Genomic DNA, 18,277 nt, shown 5'->3' with positions numbered 1-18,277 from the left:
AAAGCAGAGGGGCGGTTCACGGAACCAATTCTTCGGCTTTAAGTGCCTTCTGCCGGGCTGACTTTCTCAGTTCAGGCATCGTTTCAGATTGATGAAGACCTTGGCAGTTCTCCCGGTTTCCCTGGCCATGGTCTTGAAAGATTTCTAGGATATCAAGCACGGTTAGTGGATTGCTAACAGGTTCCAGTATTTTACAGTGTGGCTTTGGGTTTTGTTTTGTCCATTTAAATTCATGTTTGCTGATTTTGCTGTGGCTTTTGACTTGCATTTTTCCTTTATTTTGTAACCATTTTTCTTCAATAAAAAATGATTGTTTTTCACAGTCAAGTGTGGTGGATAGTTATCTTAGGGCCTCGTTCCCTGCTCTGGATTGCAACACAGCCTCAATAAGCCTAAAACTCCATAATCCACTCCAGAATGCATTGTTTCCCTTCATCCCGCCTCCCTCCCTTCTGATTCGCTGGAGCGTCGAGGCAGCAGGAGCCTCCTGATAGGCTCTGGCACCCCACGAAAGCCCTGTGATTGGCCCTGATGCATGGGGGACGGCCAAGCCTCCTCCCAGCTGTCAGCCAATCCCCTTTGAGCTGGGAAGTGGGAATTTTGAAACTCACAACTCTGTATTTTCTATAAAAATGGCCTTTACTTCTGTAACCACATGCTCTGCTTGGCGAATGATTGCCACTCTGCATCCTTTTCAGCTGAATCGCTAATAAACATCTCGGTGGCACTTCCTTCAACTTGGTGAGACCCTTTATTGGGAAAAATCAGGGATTGGGTGCTTCTCTCTGTCTCGCCAGGGTAACGAACTCTTTAATGAGTCTGATTGACTCCTAAATTCCTGCTCTATAACAAAGGTAGGACTAAAACGTTGCAGCCAGTGTCAGGAATCTCCAAAAACTAACCAGGGTCAACAGAAGCACAATGTGGATATTTAAAGGAGGGGTAACCGCATAGAACTATAGCAGCAAATAATACTTGTCCACTCAGAATGCATAATGAGGAATTTATTAAATTGTGATGCAACCATCCTTTCGACAACATACGATTTGGCTTTGAACATGGCGACCTGATTGCCCCGTACGGTCCTGGTCCTGGTCCAGCTCCTTTCCACAGGAATCATCAGGAAATGGTAATGACGTTATTTAAAAAGGGCCTTCGTCATGTTCCGATGTATCCACATTCCATAGGACGTGTGCAGCAAGGATGGTGGGAAAATAATACTTTCTATGTTGCGCTGAACCAAAAGCCAAAGAAAGAAGAAAGTTAAGTATTATCGCTTTTGGAAAAGTTTGGCAGAGGCAATGTCATTGGCAGAGTGGCTCAAGGTACATCTACACTGGGTATTTGTAGGTTTTTTCGGCCTATATGGCCATGTTCTAGAGGCATTCTCTCCTGATGTTTCGCCTAAATCTATGGCAAGCATCCTCAGCATCTGTGGAATGACCAGGGTGGGACAAAGAACTCTTGTCTGCTGGAGCGAGGTGTGAATGTTTCAACTGACCACCTTGATTAGCATTTCATGGCTTGGCAGTGCCTGGGGGAATCTTTTGTTGAGAGGTGATTAACTGTGCCTGCTTGTTTATTAATTTTTGAGTTTTTTAATACTGGTAGCCAGATTTTGTTCATTTCCCCCCCAGGTACTTCCAAGGCATTAAATACTAATCAAGATGGTCAGTTGAGACATTCACACCTAGCTCCAGCAGACAAGAGTCCTTTGTCCCACCCTGGTCATTCCACAGATATATAAACCCAATTTTCCTAGTTCCAACAGACCTCACTACCTCTGAGGATGCTTGCCATAGATGCAGGTGAAACGTCAGGAGAGAATGCCTCTAGAACATGACCATATAGCCCGAAAAAAACCTACAACAACCCAGTGATTCCAACCATGAAAGCTGTTGCAACTCAGGATAGTATTCACCTTGCTCCAGACACCACCACGCCAAAGCTGTAGGCTTTTGTAGTTTATTGAAAAAAGCAAAATCAAAACAAAGAACTAGAAATGCAATAGGTCCATAGGCAAAACAGAGACTTAAATGTAAAGGCAATGTTCCCAAGATCCAAAGGCAAAAACATGAAGCATAATCCTTTAGCAATGGCCAAACAAAAGTCCATGGTAAACAGTTGAAAACAAGACCCGAATCCCAGACTCGGGAAGCCAGAAGTGCGCTGCTAAAAGCCAAGGAAAATCTCCAGAAGTTAATATGGGAAGAGCAATGTTGGACTGACAAAAACTGCTAAAAGCCAGTTTGCAAGACTAAATACCCTTTGCGAACATGAAAGCATTGCGTTGACCTTTGGCACCTTTGGCTTCTCGCTTGCTGACCAAGCGAGTGCTTCCCCGGAGAATTAATTGAAACTAAATTCAGACAAGACAGAGGTACTCCTGATCAGTCAAAAGGCCAAACAGGGCATAGGGTTACAGCCTGTGCTTGACGTGGTTACACTCCCCCTGAAGGCGCAGGTTCGCAGTTTGGGAGTGATCCTGGACTCATCGCTGAGCCTGGAAACTCAGGTCTCGGCAGTGGTCAGGAGAGCTTTTGCACAATTAAAACTTGTGCGCCAGCTGCACCCGTACCTTGGGAAGTCTGACTTGGCTACAGTAGTCCACGCTCTGGTTATATCCCGTATAGACTACTGCAATGCTCTCTACGTGGGGTTGCCTCTGAAGACTGCTCGGAAGCTGCAATTAGTCCAACGAGAGGCAGCCAGATTACTAACAGGAGCGGGGTACAGGGAGCATGCTACTCCTCTGTTGCACCAGCTCCATTGGCTGCCAATTAGCTTCCGAGCACAATTCAAAGTGCTGGTGTTGACCTATACATCCCTAAATGACTCCGGCCCAGTTTACCTGTCCAAACGGATTCTCCCCTATGAACCATCAAAGTAGTTGAGATCTTCTGGAGGGACCCACCACCCTCGCAACTGCGTCTGGTGGGGACGAGGGACAGGGCCTTCTCAGTGGTGGCCCCTCGGCTCTGGAACTCTCTCCCACTGGAGATTAGAACTGCCCCTTCTCTCCTGACTTTTAGAAAGCTGGTGAAAACTTGGCTCTGGAATTTAGCATTTGATGAGTGAGTCAATAACTCTTGACCACACGGACGGATGGTGATGAATTGTAATTTCATTTTGACGACTTGGCCTTATGTAGTTATATGATTGCTTTTACTGTATTTTATGGATTAGTGTATTATGGGGTGTGATGTTTTTAACTATTGCTTATGAATCTTTGTTGTAAACCAGCCTGAGTCCCTCTCCGGAGGTCAAGAAGACCGGTATATAAAAGTACCCCGCTCCCATCAATAGCCTGGCTGCCAAACGTTGGACTAGTTGCAGCTTCCAGGCAGTCTTCAGAGGCAATCCCACGTAGAGAGTGTTGCAGTAGTCTATACAGGATGTAACCAGAGTGTGGACCACCGTGGCCAAGTCAGACTTCCCAAGGTACGGGCGCAGCTGGCACACAAGCTTTAACTGTGCGAATGCTCCCCTGGTCACCGCCGAGACCTGAGGTTCCAGGCTCAGCGATGAGTCCAGGATCACTCCAAAGCTGCGAACCTGCGTGTTCAGGGGGAGTGTGACCCTGTCCAGCACAGGCTGTAACCCTATGCCCTGTTTGGCCTTGTGACTGACCAGGAGGACCTCTGTCTTGTCTGGATTTAGTTTCAATTAAGGCTCCGGAGAAGCACTCGCTTGGCCAGCAAGCGAGAAGCCAAAGGTGCCAAAGGTCAATGCAATGCTTTCATGTTTGTTCTCATCCGGACCGTCACAGCAGCCAAGCATCGGTTCGGGTCCTGGGTGGGAAGGAGTGACAGAGTTGATGTCATCTGCGTACAGATGACACCGTACCCCGAAACTCCGGATGATCTCCTCCAGCAGCTTCATGTAGATGTTGAACAACATGGGGGACAGTATTGAACCCTGAGGAACCCCACAAGACAATGGTTGTGGAGCTGAACAGGTGTCTCCCAAAAACACCATCTAGGTACGACTCTCCAGAAAGGACCGGAGCCACAGCAGAACAGTCCCTCCAAGGCCAATTCCGGCAAGGCGTCCCAGAAGGATTCTGTGGTCTTTGGGACACTTACAAGGGGTTTTATTGACCAGGAAAGTGAGGGGTTTTTTTGGGGGGGGGGCTCTTGTCCCCAACTCACCTGCAGGCTGTGGAAGAGAGACCCGGTGGTTCTGCTGGTGAAACCCACGGTGTTCAAGGCTTTGTGGGCAAAGACCTCGGGAGATATCTTTGGAGTCCATAATTTTATGTGCCTGGCCATATTGGTGTCGACAAGGATTGGAAGGATGCTCTGAGGAGGGAAAAGGAGGCCCAAGGGAAGGACAAAGGTGCTTTCACTCTCTCGAAAAGGGAAGGATGGGAGGTCAAGTTCCAAAGATGGACCCAAGGATGGAGGCAGGACGAAGGCAAAGGGTTGGTAGAGAGAAAGATTGGCGCTTCAGAGAAAGAGGAGGAGGAGGAGACAAAGGAAAATAAAATGAAGGAAGAGGAGAGAAGAAGGAAGAAGAGAATGAAGAGAAGAAGAAGAAGAAGAAGAAGAAGAAGAAGAAGAAGAAGACGACGACAAAGGAAGACAAAGGAAGAGGAGAAAACAAGAAACAAAGAAAAAGGAGGAGGAGGAGGAGGAGTAGAGAAAAAGGAAGAAGAGAACGAAGAGAAGAAAAAGAAGATGAAGGAAGAAGGAGGAGGAGGAGAAGGAAATGGAATGAAGAAGATAAAAAAGAGGAGGAGGGAGGGGGGAAGGAGGAGGAGGAGACAAAGGAAAATAAAATGAAGGAAGAGGAGAGAAGAAGGAAGAAGAGAATGAATAGAAGAAGAAGAAGACAAAGGAAGACAAAGGAAGAGGAGAAAAAAGAAGTGAAGAAAAAGGAGGAGGAGGAGGAGGAGAGAGAAAGAAGAAGAGAACGAAGAGAAGAAAAAGAAGATGAAGGGAGGAGGAGGAGGAGAAGGAAATGGACAGAAGAAGATAAAAAAGAGGAAGAGGGAGAAGGAGGAGGGGGAGGAGGAGACAAAGGAAAATAAGAAGAAAGAAGAGGAGAGAAGAAGGAAGAAGAGAATGAAGAAAGAAGATAAGAAAAGAAGCTAAGAAAAAGGGGGAGAAGGAGGAGGAGGGGAAAAAGGAAGAAGAGAATGAAGAGAAGAAAAAGAAGATGAAGGAAGAAGGAGAAAGAGAAGGAAAAGGAGACAGAAGAAGATAAAAAAGAGGAGGAGGAAGAAGAAGGAAGAGAGAAGAAAGAAGCTAAAGAAGACAGAGTAGGACAAAAGGAAAGAAGAAGAAAAGGGAGATGAAGGAAGAGAGGTGGAGAAAAGATAAGGAACAATAAGGAGAAAGAGACGGAGGGGAGGAGGCAGAGCAAGAAGAGGGGAAGGAGGTAGCAGTGGTAGAAGAAAGAAGAAAAAGAAGACAGAAGATGAGAAAGAAAGCAAATAAGGAGAAGGAGGAGGGAGAAGAGGAGGAGGAGGAGGAAGAGGGAGAGTAGGGGGGGAGCAGGAGTTGAAAGAGCATTTCAGTTGCAACATACCTGTACAATGATGCCTTTAGACCTGTATTCCACGTTTAACACCTGTGTGAATACATCCATGAAGGCCTGAAAGGAGAAGCAAGAAAAGTGTCATGTGACAGTGAACGGTCCACATGGGTCTCTTGGAATGGCATTTTCCCTCCCAAATAGTCTCTCAAGCAGAGTAATCGATTTGCGGGGCAGAAGCTGAACCACCCTGCTTGGTGTTAGCCTCACCTTGCTGGCGCTGTACACTGCGGCTAAGGGAATGGGTTTCCAGGCGGATGCAGAGCAGATGTTGATGATGATCCCCTTCTTCCTACGAAGAGAAGCATAGCAGGGAGTTAGAGGTCCCATTCCTCCTAAAGCTGTCCACGTCTAGCTACAGACTCTCCAAAACGCTGCAAAAGTTGAAAACAAGCCTGCCCAGAGCCCAAATCCAATGCAATCCCTGTCCCATGGTGTCTCTTGATACTTCCCTGTTGACCTGGTTGGACCACAACACCCAGCATTCCTCGCCTCACATTGTTGGCTCATGTTTAACTTGTTGTCCACGCAGATTCCAAGATCTTTTTCACATGAGACTGTGAAAGTCGTTCAGCAGTGGAACTCTCTGCCCTGGAGTGTGGTGGAGGCTCCTTCTTTGGAAGCTTTTAAACAGAGGCTGGATGGCCATCTGCCAGGGGTGATTTGAATGCAATGTTCCTGCTTCTTGGCAGAATAGGGTTGGACTGGATGGCCCATGAGGTCTCTTCCAACTCTTTGATTCTATGATTCTATGTCCTGCTCTCATTTGAATCCTAGAATCCTAGAGTTGGAAGAGACCTCATGGACCATCATCCAGTCCAACCCCATTCTGCCAAGAAGCAGGAATACTACATTCAAAGCACCCCTGACAGATGGCCATCCAGCCTCTGTTTCAAAGCTCCCAAAGAAGGAGCCTCCACCACACCCCGGGGCAGAGAGTTCCACTGCTGAACGGCTCTCACAGTCAGGAAGTTCTTCCTCATCTTCAGATGGAATCTGAACCTACAAAACCCTATACAGTTCCGGCCCAGTTTATCTGTCCAAACGTATTCTCCCCTATGAACCATCAAGGTTGCTAAGATCTTCTGAAATAAATAAATAAACTCCAATGCATTCCTATCTAGCAGTGCATTCTCTATCTACCAAAACAACATCTACTATAGCTTTTCCCCTTGAGACGGAGGGCTCTCTTTGTCTCCTACCTGGCAACCATTTGAGGAAGGATGGCTTCTGTCATCTATAAAGAAAAGAGTAATCTCAGTTGAGTTCTCCAAAAAAAAGAACATCCCACAAACCAGAAGGAAACCTGGTGGCATTCCACCTACCTTCACGGTCGAAAGGATGTTGCAATTCACCAAGTTGCCAATGTACTAAAAAGAAAAGGGGGGAAAATACGGTTTGGTATTGGTTTCATTTATCCAAGTGATGGGGAGATATTGGAAAAATAGATATTTATTTATGCATATCTATTAGGCCTGGATAACAACGGAAAAATTTGTTTCTAAAATCGATTCGTTTTTTGGGGTTTTTTGCGTTTCGATATTTTAAAGAATTCCGAAATTTTCCTTTTAAAAAGTTCTATATTTACGAAATTTCGTAAATGGTAAAAATTTACAAAACAATAACGAATCGATTTCCGAAACAATAACGAATCAATTCGTTAATGGCGGACGCGACCACGCAATACGCTAAAAAACCTTCAAATGGGACAGGGGGAACTTCTGAAGCTTCCCTCTCCCTCTGTTGTTGACTGTTGGTGTGATATTATAATTTTTTTTCACTAATTAAACCAAAAACAACTATAAAACTTGCCCCAGACATGCGGAAATAATAACGAATCGACCTCAAAACGATAACGAAAGGAATACAATAACGAAATACGAAGCATTTACGGAACGATTTAAAAATTCGTTTTTTTAAAAAATTGCTCCAGAATGGTTCGTTATCGTTTTGTAATTAAAAAATAACGAATTTTTAACGAATTACGAATTAACGAAACGAAACCACCCAGCCCTAATATCTATATATATAAAAATGCTCATGTCGTCGTGAGTGGCTTAAAAATGAAAAAAATACAGGGCCAATAGCACAGGGGGCTGCTGTGCTATTGGCAGTGAGGGCAGAGTGGTGTTGGTAGCGGGGTATAAATAAAGATTATTATTATTAGGTTCTTGTGGGGTTTTTTGGGCTATATGGCCATGTTCTAGAGGCATTTCTCCTGACCTTTCGCCTGCATCTATGGCAAGCATCCTCAGAGGTAGTGAGGTCTGTTGGAATTAGGACAATGGGTTTATAGATCTGTGGAATGGCTGGGGTGGGACAAAGAGCTCTTCCCTGCTGGAGCTAGGTGTGAATGTTTCAACTGATCACCTTCATTAGCATTTGAAGGCCTGGCTGAGCCTGGGAAAATACCCTGTTGAGAGGTGTTAAGATGTGCCTGGTTGTTTCCTCTCTGCTGTTTTGCTGTTGTAATTTTAGAGTTTTTTAATACTGGTAGCCAGATTTTGTTCATTTTCATGGTCTCTTCCTTTCTGTTGAAATTGTCCACATGCTTCTTGTGGATTTCCCTGCTTGAGCAGTGGTGCCAAACCACATCAGGCATGGGCAAACAGAGAAGCCATTGAAATCCACAAGAAGCATGTGGACAATTTGAACAGAAAGGAAGAGACCATGAAAATGAACAAAATCTGGCTACCAGTATTAAAACATTCTAAAATTGCAACAGCAAAAACAGCAGAGAGAAAAACAGGCAGGGACATCTAATCTCCTTGCAAGAAGAGTTTGCTCCAGGCACAGTCAGCCCATTGTATGCTAATCAAGGTGGTCAGTTGAAAGATCCACACCTAGCCCAACAGCAAAACAGCAGAGAGGAAACAACCAGGCACATCTTAACACCTCTCAACAGGGTATTTTCCCAGGCTCAGCCAAGCCTTCAAATGCTAATGAAGGTGGTCAGTTGAAACATTCACACCTAGCTCCAGCAGAGAAGAGCTCTTTGCCCCACCCCAGCCATTCCACAGATATATAAACCCATTGTCCTAATTCCTTAGACCTCACTACCTCTGAGGATGCTTGCTATAGATGCAGGCGAAACGTCAGGAGAAATGCCTCTAGAACATGGCCCTATAGCCCGAAAAAACCCACAAGAACCTAGTGACTCCGTCCATGAAAGCCTTCGACAATACATTATTATTATTATTATTATTATTATTATTATTATTATTATTAGGAATGGTTTCCATCCCGATGTACGCAGACGATATGGTGCTTTTCTCCTTATCTTGGTTGAGTCTTTAAAACCTTCTGAAGGCTTTCAGTACCTACTACTAAGAGGAATATCTATCAGTAAATAACTCCAAGACCAAGGTTATATGTTTTTGGCAGGCAGCAAGTTGGTTAAGGTGGTCAGCTAACTGAACCTACTCTCAAAATCTTCAGTAGCAATGTGTTGGCACAAATACTATACGGTGCACAAATCTAATAGATGATAACACTTTACAGAAAAGATGGAAGTCACCTTCTTGAGGTCAGGGGTCTGCAGGAACTCTGACGGCATCGTATGGGCCATGCCAACGTTGTTCACTGCGGAAAGACCAAAAGGCACACACTCGCATTGGTAAAAAACTTGGAGAGGTTTTTGATGGAAATATACTTAGAACAGACATGGGCAAACTTGGGCCCTCCAGGTGTTTTGGACTTCAACTCTCACAATTCCTAACAGCCTACCGGCTGTTAGGAATTGTGAGAGTTGAAGTCCAAAACACCTGGAGGGCCCAAGTTTGCCCATGCCTGATGTGGTTTGGCACCACTGCTCAAGCAGGGAGCTTTGAGATGGTTGCTCCATCCATGTTCAACATCTACACAAATGACCACCCACTGCCAGAAGGGACAGAGAGCTTCACCTATGCTGATGATTGTGCCATCACCGCTCAAACAGGGAGCTTTGAGATGGTAGAACAGAAGTTCTCCGAAGCTCTAGCTACTCTTACTGCCTCTTACAGGGAAAACCAGCTGATCCCTAATCCATCCAAAACACAGACATGTGCCTTTCATCTCAAGAATAGACAAGCATCCCGAGCTCTGAGGATGATCACCTGGGAAGGAATCCCACTGGAGCATTGCAGCGCACCCAAGTACCTGGGAGTCACTCTGGACCGTGCTCTGACCTACAAGAAGCATTGCCTGAACATCAAGCAAAAAGTGGGTGCTAGAAACAATATTATACAAAAGCTGACCGGCACAACCTGGGGATCACAACCAGACACAGTGAAGACATCCGCCCTTGTGCTATGCTACTCTGCTGCTGAGTACGCATGCCCAGTGTGGAACACATCTCACCACGCTAAAACAGTAGATGTGGCTCTTAATGAGACATGCCGCATTATCACGGGGTGTCTGCGCCCCACACCACTGGAGAAATTACACTGCTTAGCCGGTATTGCACCACCTGACATCCGCCGGGAAGTGGCAGCCAATAGTGAAAGGACCAAGGCAGAGACATCTCCAGCTCATCCCTTGTTTGGGTATCAGCCAGCATGTCAATGACTTAAATGAAGAAATGGTTTTCTAAGATCTGCAGAGACGTTCGCTGGAACACCCCAGCAAGCAAGAGTCCAAAAGTGGCAGGCTCAAACCCAGAATACCAAATGAGAGACTCCCCCCTGGGCACACAGAAGACTGGGCGACTTGGAAGGCGCTGAACAGACTGCGCTCTGGCACCACGAGATGCAGAGCCAACCTCAAGAAATGGGGCCACAAAGTGGAATCCTTGACATGTGAGTGCGGAGAAGAACAAACCACTGACCACCTGCTGCAATGCAACCTGAGCCCTGCCACATGCGCAATGGAGGACCTTCTTGCGGCAACACCAGAGGCACTCCAAGGGGTCAGAGACTGGTCAAAGGACATTTCATCAACTACCAAACTTGCAAATTTTGTATTTTGTCTTGTTGTTTGCTTTGTTTCTGTTAGAAATGTAATACAATTGACTGGATGCCCTGACACGACAAATAAATAAACCACTTTCACTGCCACGGGAGAACCATCGAAACCAAGGGATTGTCCTCGACTCGCCATCCAAGAACCCTTTCAAGGGATCCATTCTAGTTGGGAGTCAATAAATGGGAATCCCAGCTCTCAAACGGAAAAGATAGTGGTATTATTTACCCAAAACACCAATCTCCAAGCCTTGCAGAGCTTCTTGGATGAATTCGTAGATTTCAGAGCCTCCGGTGAAATCCGCCTGGATCACTTTGGTGCTCCGGCCGTAGAGTAGCTCTGCAGAAAAGGAAAAGAAAGAGATGGACGTGCCTCAGTTTCCCTATTTTAAAAAAGAAGCCAAAAGTGTCAAAAGGAACAAACCTAAATGCAGCAAAAACTACCCCAGCTATCAAATGCATCCACACTGTAGACTAGAGCAATGGATTTACGCAGACGACTAAAAAATGTACAGAATGCATCCTGCAAGTTGCTTCCAACGCCTTCTCTTTCCGCCTGCTTTTCTGCAGTACATTTTTTGCAAATGCAATATTGAGAATGTTAAGACACTGGAATGATTTGCAGAGCCAATGTTAAAAATTAAGCCAATATGTCAATCCTTGTCTCACCAATTTCAGCAGCCACTTGCTTCAGCTTTTCCATGGAGCGGCTGACCAGGACGATATCGAGACCTTTCTTGGCAAGCTGCGAAGGGAAAAACAGAGTTGGGAAAGTCATGGGTGCATCCACACTGAAGAAATAATACATTTTGACACCACTTTAATTGCCAGTGCTAAATGCCATGGAGTCCTGGGAGCTGTAGTTTTTCAAGGGCTTGTGCACTGAACATGGCTCTTAAAATGGTATCAAACTACATTCATCCTGCAGTGTAGATGAAGCCTACATGTACTTTGCTCTTGAGGGAGAGTCCAATATTTGCACTGGTATATAATCATCATCATCATCATCATCAACATAATCTATATAAATAAAAATGTAATGTTAGTTCGTGCTATCATCAGAACTCAAAAACCACTGGGGGAATTGACACCAAATTTGGACACAAGACACCTAATAGTTCAATGTATGTCCTCCACTCAAAAAATTGATTTTGTCATTTGGGAATTGTCGTTGCTGGGATTTATAGTTTACCTACAATCAACGAGCATTCTGAACTCCACCAATGATGGAATTCAACCAAACATGGCATACAGGACTTCCATGACCAACAGAACACACTGGAAAGGTTTGGTGGACATTGAGTTTGGGAATTATAGTTCACCCACATCCAGAGAGCACTGTGGACACAAACAATGATGGATCTGGACCAAACTTGGCACGAATATTCCATATGCCCAAATATGAACACAGATGGAGTTTAAGGGAAATAGACCTTGACATTTGGGAGTTGTAGTTACTGGGATTTATAGTTCACCTACAATCAAATAGCATTCTGAACTCCACCAATGATGGAATTCAACCAAACATGGCATACAGGACTTCCATGACCAACAGAACACACTGGAAGGGTTTGGTGGGCATTGACCTTGAGTTAGGAGTTGTAGTTCACCTACATCCAGAGGGCACTGTGGACTTAAACAATGATGGATCTGGACCAAACTTGACACAAATATTCCATATGCCCAAATATGAACACAGATGGAGTTTGGAGGAAATAGACCTTGACATTTGGGATTTGTAGTTACTGGGATTTATAGTTCACTACAATTAAAGAACATTTTGAAACCCACAAACAACAGAAATGGGGCAAACTTCCCACACAGAACCCCCATGACCAACGGAAAATACTTAAGGCCATCCAGTCCAACTCTCTTCACCAGGGCAAGAAAATGTAATCAGAGCCATCCAGTCATAAATATAGATAGATAGATATGATTCTCACACAAACACACAGATATAGTATCATAGATTTGAAATAGACCCTTAAAGAAGGACAATGATCTGTTGCATGTTCCAGAGTAGGCAAACCAGACACTCTCCTCATCAACACTGACAAAGAAACAACAAGAAATACTGTTTACCCAGAAGCAGAAAGACAATACATAGATTAGAAACCAACACTTTCTCATTACTTTATTTTCCAGATCAACAGACTGAGCCACAGCAACGCGTGGCAGGGGACAGCTAGTAATAATAATAATAATAATACTAGTAGTAGTAGTAGTAGTAGTAGTAGTTCTGGCAGCCCAAGAACAAGCCATTAGAACCAATCCCATCAAAGCCAGAATTGAAAAGTCAACAACAGATCCCAAGTGTAGACTCTGCAAGGAAACAGATGAAACAATCGATCCTATCCTCAGCTGCTGCAAGAAGATCATGGATGGACTCCAAGCAGAGGCACAACACCCTTGCTCAGATGATCCACTGGAACTTGTGTCACAAATACCATCTGCCTGTGACAAAGAACTGGTGGGCTGAACATGGCTCTTAAAATGGTATCAAACTACCTTCATCCTGTGGTGTAGAATAAGCCTATATGTACTTTGCTCTTGAGGGAGAGTCCAATATTTGCACTGGTATATAATAATAATAATAATAATAATAATAATAATAATAATAATAATAGTTCTGGCAGCCCAAGAACAAGCCATTTGAACCAAGGCCATCCCAGCCAGAATTGAAAAGTCAACGACAGATCCCAAGTGTAGATTCTGCAAGGAAACAGATGAAACAATCGATCCCATCCTCAGCTGCTGCAAGAAGATCGCGGATAGACTCCAAGCAGAGGCACAACACCCTTGCTCAGGTGATTCATTGTAACTTGTACCACAAATACCATCTGCCTGCGACAAAGAAATGGTTGGATCACAAGCTGGAAAAAGTTACAAAAATGGAACATGTCAAACTCCTCTGGGACTTATAACAACAACAACAACAACAACAACAATAAAGATCGAACTGCAAAGACTCTGGCACAATTTATTTACAGTATTTATATTCTGCCCTTCTCACCCTGCAGAGGACTCAGGGCGGATTACAATGTACACATACATGGCAAACATTCACTGCCATAGACACACAACACATATAGACAGACAATCAGAAGCTATTTAACATTCCAATTTTCTGGCCACCAGGGGAGCTGTTGCATCACCGTCCATCTGCAACACTGATGAAGTACTTTCCATGGTACCTAAATTTCCTACTTATAGAATCATAGAATCCAAGAGTTGGATTAAAAGCTTCCAAAGAAGGAGCCTCCACAACACTCTGGGGCAGAGAGTTCCACTGCTGAACGGCTCTCACAGTCAGGAAGTTCTTCCTCAGATGGAATCTCCTTTCTTGTAGTTTGAAGCCATTGATCCGTTGCATCCTAGTCTCCATGGAAGCAGAAAACAAGCTTGCTCCCTCTGCCCTGTGGCTTCCTCTCACATATTTATACATGGCTATCATGTCTCCTCTCAGCCTTCTCTTCTTCAGGCTAAACATACCCAGCTCCCTAAGCCGCTCCTCATAGGGCTTGTTCTGCAGATCTTTGATCATTTGAGTCGCCCTCCTCTGGACACATTCCAGCTTGTCAATATCTCTCTTCAATTGTGGTGCCCAGAATTGAACGCAATATTCCAGGTGTGGTCTAACCAAAGCGGAATAGAGCATGGGGAGCATGACTTCCCTGGATCTAGACACTAGGCTCCTATTGATGCAGGCCAAAGTCCCATTGTTTTTTTTTTTGCCGCCACATCACATTGTTGGCTCATGTTTAACTTGTTGTCCACGAGGACTCCAAGATCTTTTTCACACGTCCTGCTCTCGAGCCAGGCCTCATCGTCCCCCATTCTCTATCTTTGCATTTTGTTTTTTTCTGCCTGAGTGGAGTCTCTTGCATTTGTCACTGTTGAACTTCATTTTGTTAGTTTTGGCCCATCATCTCTCTAATCTGTCAAGATTGTTTTGAATCCTGCTCCTGTCCTCTGGAGTCTTGGCACTCCCTCCCAATTTGGTGTCTTCCCAGATGCAACTGTCTTTCAAGTTGCAAAGGTCGACAACAAGCTACACAATTTGTTTGGAAGCTCACTCCAACCCGGGCTGGCAAATGCAAGAGCTTTCTGTTAGTAGTGATCTTAATGCAGCTGACACCCAGCCAGCTGCGCCACAGTCCCAGTCAAGGTGGTCCCAGTGGTGATCGGCACACTGGGCGCAGTGCCTAAAGACCTTGGCCTGCACTTAAACATAATCGGCGCTGACAAAATTACCACCTGTCAGCTGCAAAAGGCCACCTTACTGGGATCTGCACGCATTATTCACCGATACATCACACAGTCCTAGACACTTGGGAAGTGTCCGACGTGCGATTCAATACAACAACCAGCAGAGTGATCTTGTTTGCTGTGGACTCATCTTGTTTTGTTTATAATAATTATAATAATAGTTATAATCAATACGACATTTGCAAGTCAGCGCTCTTGCCCTAAGGTTCCTCCCTTTCCCATTGAGAAGAGGATCTGAACCACGAGAGACATTAAATCCCTAATCATAGCAACCCAACTTAATGAAATTGACTAATGGGAGGATTAGAAAGTATAATTGCTGGTGATGATAGGTTTCAGAATCAGTCCTAATTAAAAATAAATGTATCTGTCGTGGGTGGCACATAATCAATATCCCGTCTAGAGTCATCAAGTCTGTAGAATGAAGGCAGTTTGATCCCTGGAAAGTTGTTGTTGTTACACTTGTTGTTCATTCGTTCAGTCGTCTCTGACTCTTTGTGACCTCATGGACCAGCCCACGCCAGAGCTCCCTGTTGGCCGTCACCACCCCCAGCTCCTTCAAGGTCAGTCCAGTCACTTCAAGGATGCCATCCATCCACCTTGCCCTTGGTCGGCCCCTCTTCCTTTTGCCTTCCACTTTCCCCAACATAATTGTCTTCTCTAGGCTTGGCTGTCTCCTCATGATGTGGCCAAAGGACTTCAACTTTGTCTCTAGTATCTTTCCCTCCAGTGAGCAGCCGGGCTTTATTTCCTGGAGGATGGACTGGTTGGATCTTCTCGCAGTCCAAGGCACTCTCAGCACTTTCCTCCAACACCACAGCTCAAAAGCATCTCTCTTCCTTCGCTCAGCCTTCCCGAAGGTCCAGCTCTCGCATCCGGAGGTGACTACAGGGAAGACCATGGCTTGGACTAGGCAATGGATCTTGGTTGCCAGTCTGATGTCTCTACTCTTGACTATTTTATCGAGACTGGTCCTTGCTCTCCTCCCAAGAAGGAAGCGTCTCCTGATTTCCTGGCCACAGTCTGCATCTGCACTCATCTTTGTGCCTAGAAATACAAACCCTGTCACGGCCTCCACGTTTTCTCCCTCTATTTCCCAGCTGTCAATCATTCTTGTTGCCATAATCTTGGTTGTTTTGACGTTTAGCTGCAACCCGGCTTTTGCGCTTTCTTCTTTCACCTTGATTAGAAGGCTCCTCAGCTCCTCCTCGCTTTCGGCCATCAGAGTGGTGTCATCTGCATATCTGAGGTTGTGAATGTTTCTTCCAGCCATTTCCACCCCAGCCTTGCATTCCTCAAGCCCCGCACATCCTCGCATGATGTGTTCTGCATACGAGTTAAAAAGGTTGGGTGAGAGGATGCAGCCTTGCCGTACGCCTTTCCCAATCTTGAGTCAGTCTCCTGTTCCGTGGTCAGTTCTGACTGTGGCTCCTTGGTCCTTGGACAGATTCCTCAGGAGAGAGGGAAGGGGGCCTGGGATGCCCATCCCACCCAGAACTTGCCACCGTTTATGATGATCCACACAGTCAAAGGCTTTAGAAGAGTCAATGAAGCAGAAGTAGATGTTTTTCTGAAACTCCCTGCCTTTCTCCATGGTTCAGCCTCCGGAGATTGGCAATCTGGTCTCTCGTTCCTCTGCCTTTTCTAAACCCAGCTTGAACATCTGGCAACTCTCGCTCCATGTCTTGCTGGAGTCTTCTTCCTTGCAGGATCTTGAGCATTCCCTTCCTGGCATGAGAAATAAGGGTCACTGTAGGGAAGTTTGAGCAGTCTTTCGCATTTCCCTTTTTTGGTATGGGGATAGAAGTTGACTTTTTCCAGCCTGATGGCCATTCTTGTGTTTTCCATATTTGCTGGCATATGGCATGCATCACCTTGACAGCATCCTCTTTCAAGATTTTAAACAGTTCAGCTGGGATCCCGTCGTCTCCTGCTGCCTTGTTGTTAGCAATGCTTCTTAAGGCCCATTCAACCTCACTCCTCAGGATGTCTGGTTCTAATTCATTCACCACACCAAAATTATCCTCAATATTATTATCCTTCCTATACAGATTTTCTGTTGTTACACTATGTAACAAAAGTTGAAAACAAATAAATTCTGTTCCTGGTTTGAATGTGTCATTTCCTGTTTAATTGCTCAGTCCTTACTCTGAAAGTAGTCGTTCTTAAGGAGTCACAGATATATAAGATTTTATATCTACTAAATAATAATAATAATAATAATAATAATAATAATAATAATACTTTATTTATATACTGCTCTATCTCCCCTAAGGGACTCAGGATGATTTCCAAATAGCTGTCAGGAGTCAATTTCTGAGGGCATGAAGACATCCGTGACATCCTGACTGAATCATCCTGGATGAATCAATTCTCTCTTTGTGACATTTTGAAGCCAGCAGAGGGCGCTGGAAACCTTGTATTGGAACTTGTGAAGCAACAAGTTCTAATAAGGAAACTGAGACGATGGGGAGATGGGCAGGAAAAGTGTATAAAAGGAAGTGGTGGTGGGAAAAAGTCAGTAGTGTCTTTCTTTGCTGCAGAGATACAAGCAATATATCCATTTCAAAGAAGAACCAACTTGTGAGTGGTTATTTAATATTGCTATAGAGATCCTACAGTCTGACAATAGCAAAACACCAACATACATCGTAGAATCATAAAATCATAGAATCAAAGAGTTGGAAGAGACCTGGTGGGCCATTATCCAGTCCAACCCCATTCTGCCAAGAAGCAGGAATATTGCATTCAAATCACCCCCGACAGATGGCCATCCAGCCTCTGTTTAAAAGCTTCCAAAGAAGGAGCCTCCACCACGCTCCAGGGCAGAGAGTTCCACTGCTGAACGGCTCTCACAGTCAGGAGGTTCTTCCTCATTTTCAGATGGAATCTCCTCTCTTGTAGTTTGAAGCCATTGTTCCATTGCGTCCTAGTCTCCAAGGAAGCAGAAAACAAGTTCGCTCCCTCCTCCCTGTGGTTTCCTCTCACATATTTATACATGGCTATCATATTTCCTCTCAGCCTTCTCTTCTTCAGGCTAAACATGCCAAGCTCCTTAAGCCGCTCCTCATAGGACTTGTTCTCCAGACCCTTCATCATTTGAGTCGCCCTCCTCTGGACACATTCCAGCTTGTCAATATCTCTCTTGAATTGTGGTGCCCAGAATTGGACACAATATTCCAGGTGTGGTCTAACCAAAGCAGAATAGAGCACGGGGAGCATGACTTCCCTGGACCTAGACACTAGGCTCCTCTTGATGCAGGCCAAAATCCCATTGGCTTTTTTTGCCGCCACATCACATTGTTGGCTCATGTTTAACTTGTTGTCCACGAGGACTCCAAGATCTTTTTCACACGTACTGCTCTCGAGCCAGGCATTGTCCCCCATTCTGTATCTTTGCATTTCATTTTTCCAGCCAAAGTGGAGTCTCTTGCATTTGTCCCTGTTAAACTTCATTTTGTTAGTTTTGGCCCATCATCTCTCTAATCTGTCAAGATCCCTTTGAATCCTGCTCCTGTCCTCTGGAGTATTGG

General features: G+C 44.9%; 1 protein-coding gene across 1 annotated transcript in view; it reads right to left on the bottom strand.

Annotated features, from left to right (window-relative positions):
- Window positions 1-1,138: 1,138 nt before the first annotated feature.
- The window catches only part of LOC132780527 (very-long-chain 3-oxoacyl-CoA reductase-B-like), a 29,832-nt gene continuing 12,693 nt past the window's right edge, over window positions 1,139-18,277 (bottom strand). The window contains exons 3-11 of the mRNA XM_067460800.1: window positions 11,145-11,220; window positions 10,705-10,815; window positions 9,056-9,120; window positions 6,864-6,908; window positions 6,741-6,775; window positions 5,749-5,830; window positions 5,533-5,598; window positions 4,152-4,301; window positions 1,139-1,234 (exon numbers count right to left, since the gene is read on the bottom strand). Coding sequence (XP_067316901.1) covers window positions 1,139-1,234; window positions 4,152-4,301; window positions 5,533-5,598; window positions 5,749-5,830; window positions 6,741-6,775; window positions 6,864-6,908; window positions 9,056-9,120; window positions 10,705-10,815; window positions 11,145-11,220 — 726 coding nt within the window. The remainder of the gene's footprint in view (window positions 1,235-4,151; window positions 4,302-5,532; window positions 5,599-5,748; window positions 5,831-6,740; window positions 6,776-6,863; window positions 6,909-9,055; window positions 9,121-10,704; window positions 10,816-11,144; window positions 11,221-18,277) is intronic.

The sequence above is a fragment of the Anolis sagrei genome, chromosome X (assembly GCF_037176765.1).
Source record: "Anolis sagrei isolate rAnoSag1 chromosome X, rAnoSag1.mat, whole genome shotgun sequence".
NCBI classification, from domain to species: Eukaryota; Metazoa; Chordata; class Lepidosauria; order Squamata; family Dactyloidae; genus Anolis; species Anolis sagrei.
The sequence above is the reverse complement of the archived record's forward strand: the minus strand, read 5'-3'. Positions and strand labels throughout refer to the sequence as shown.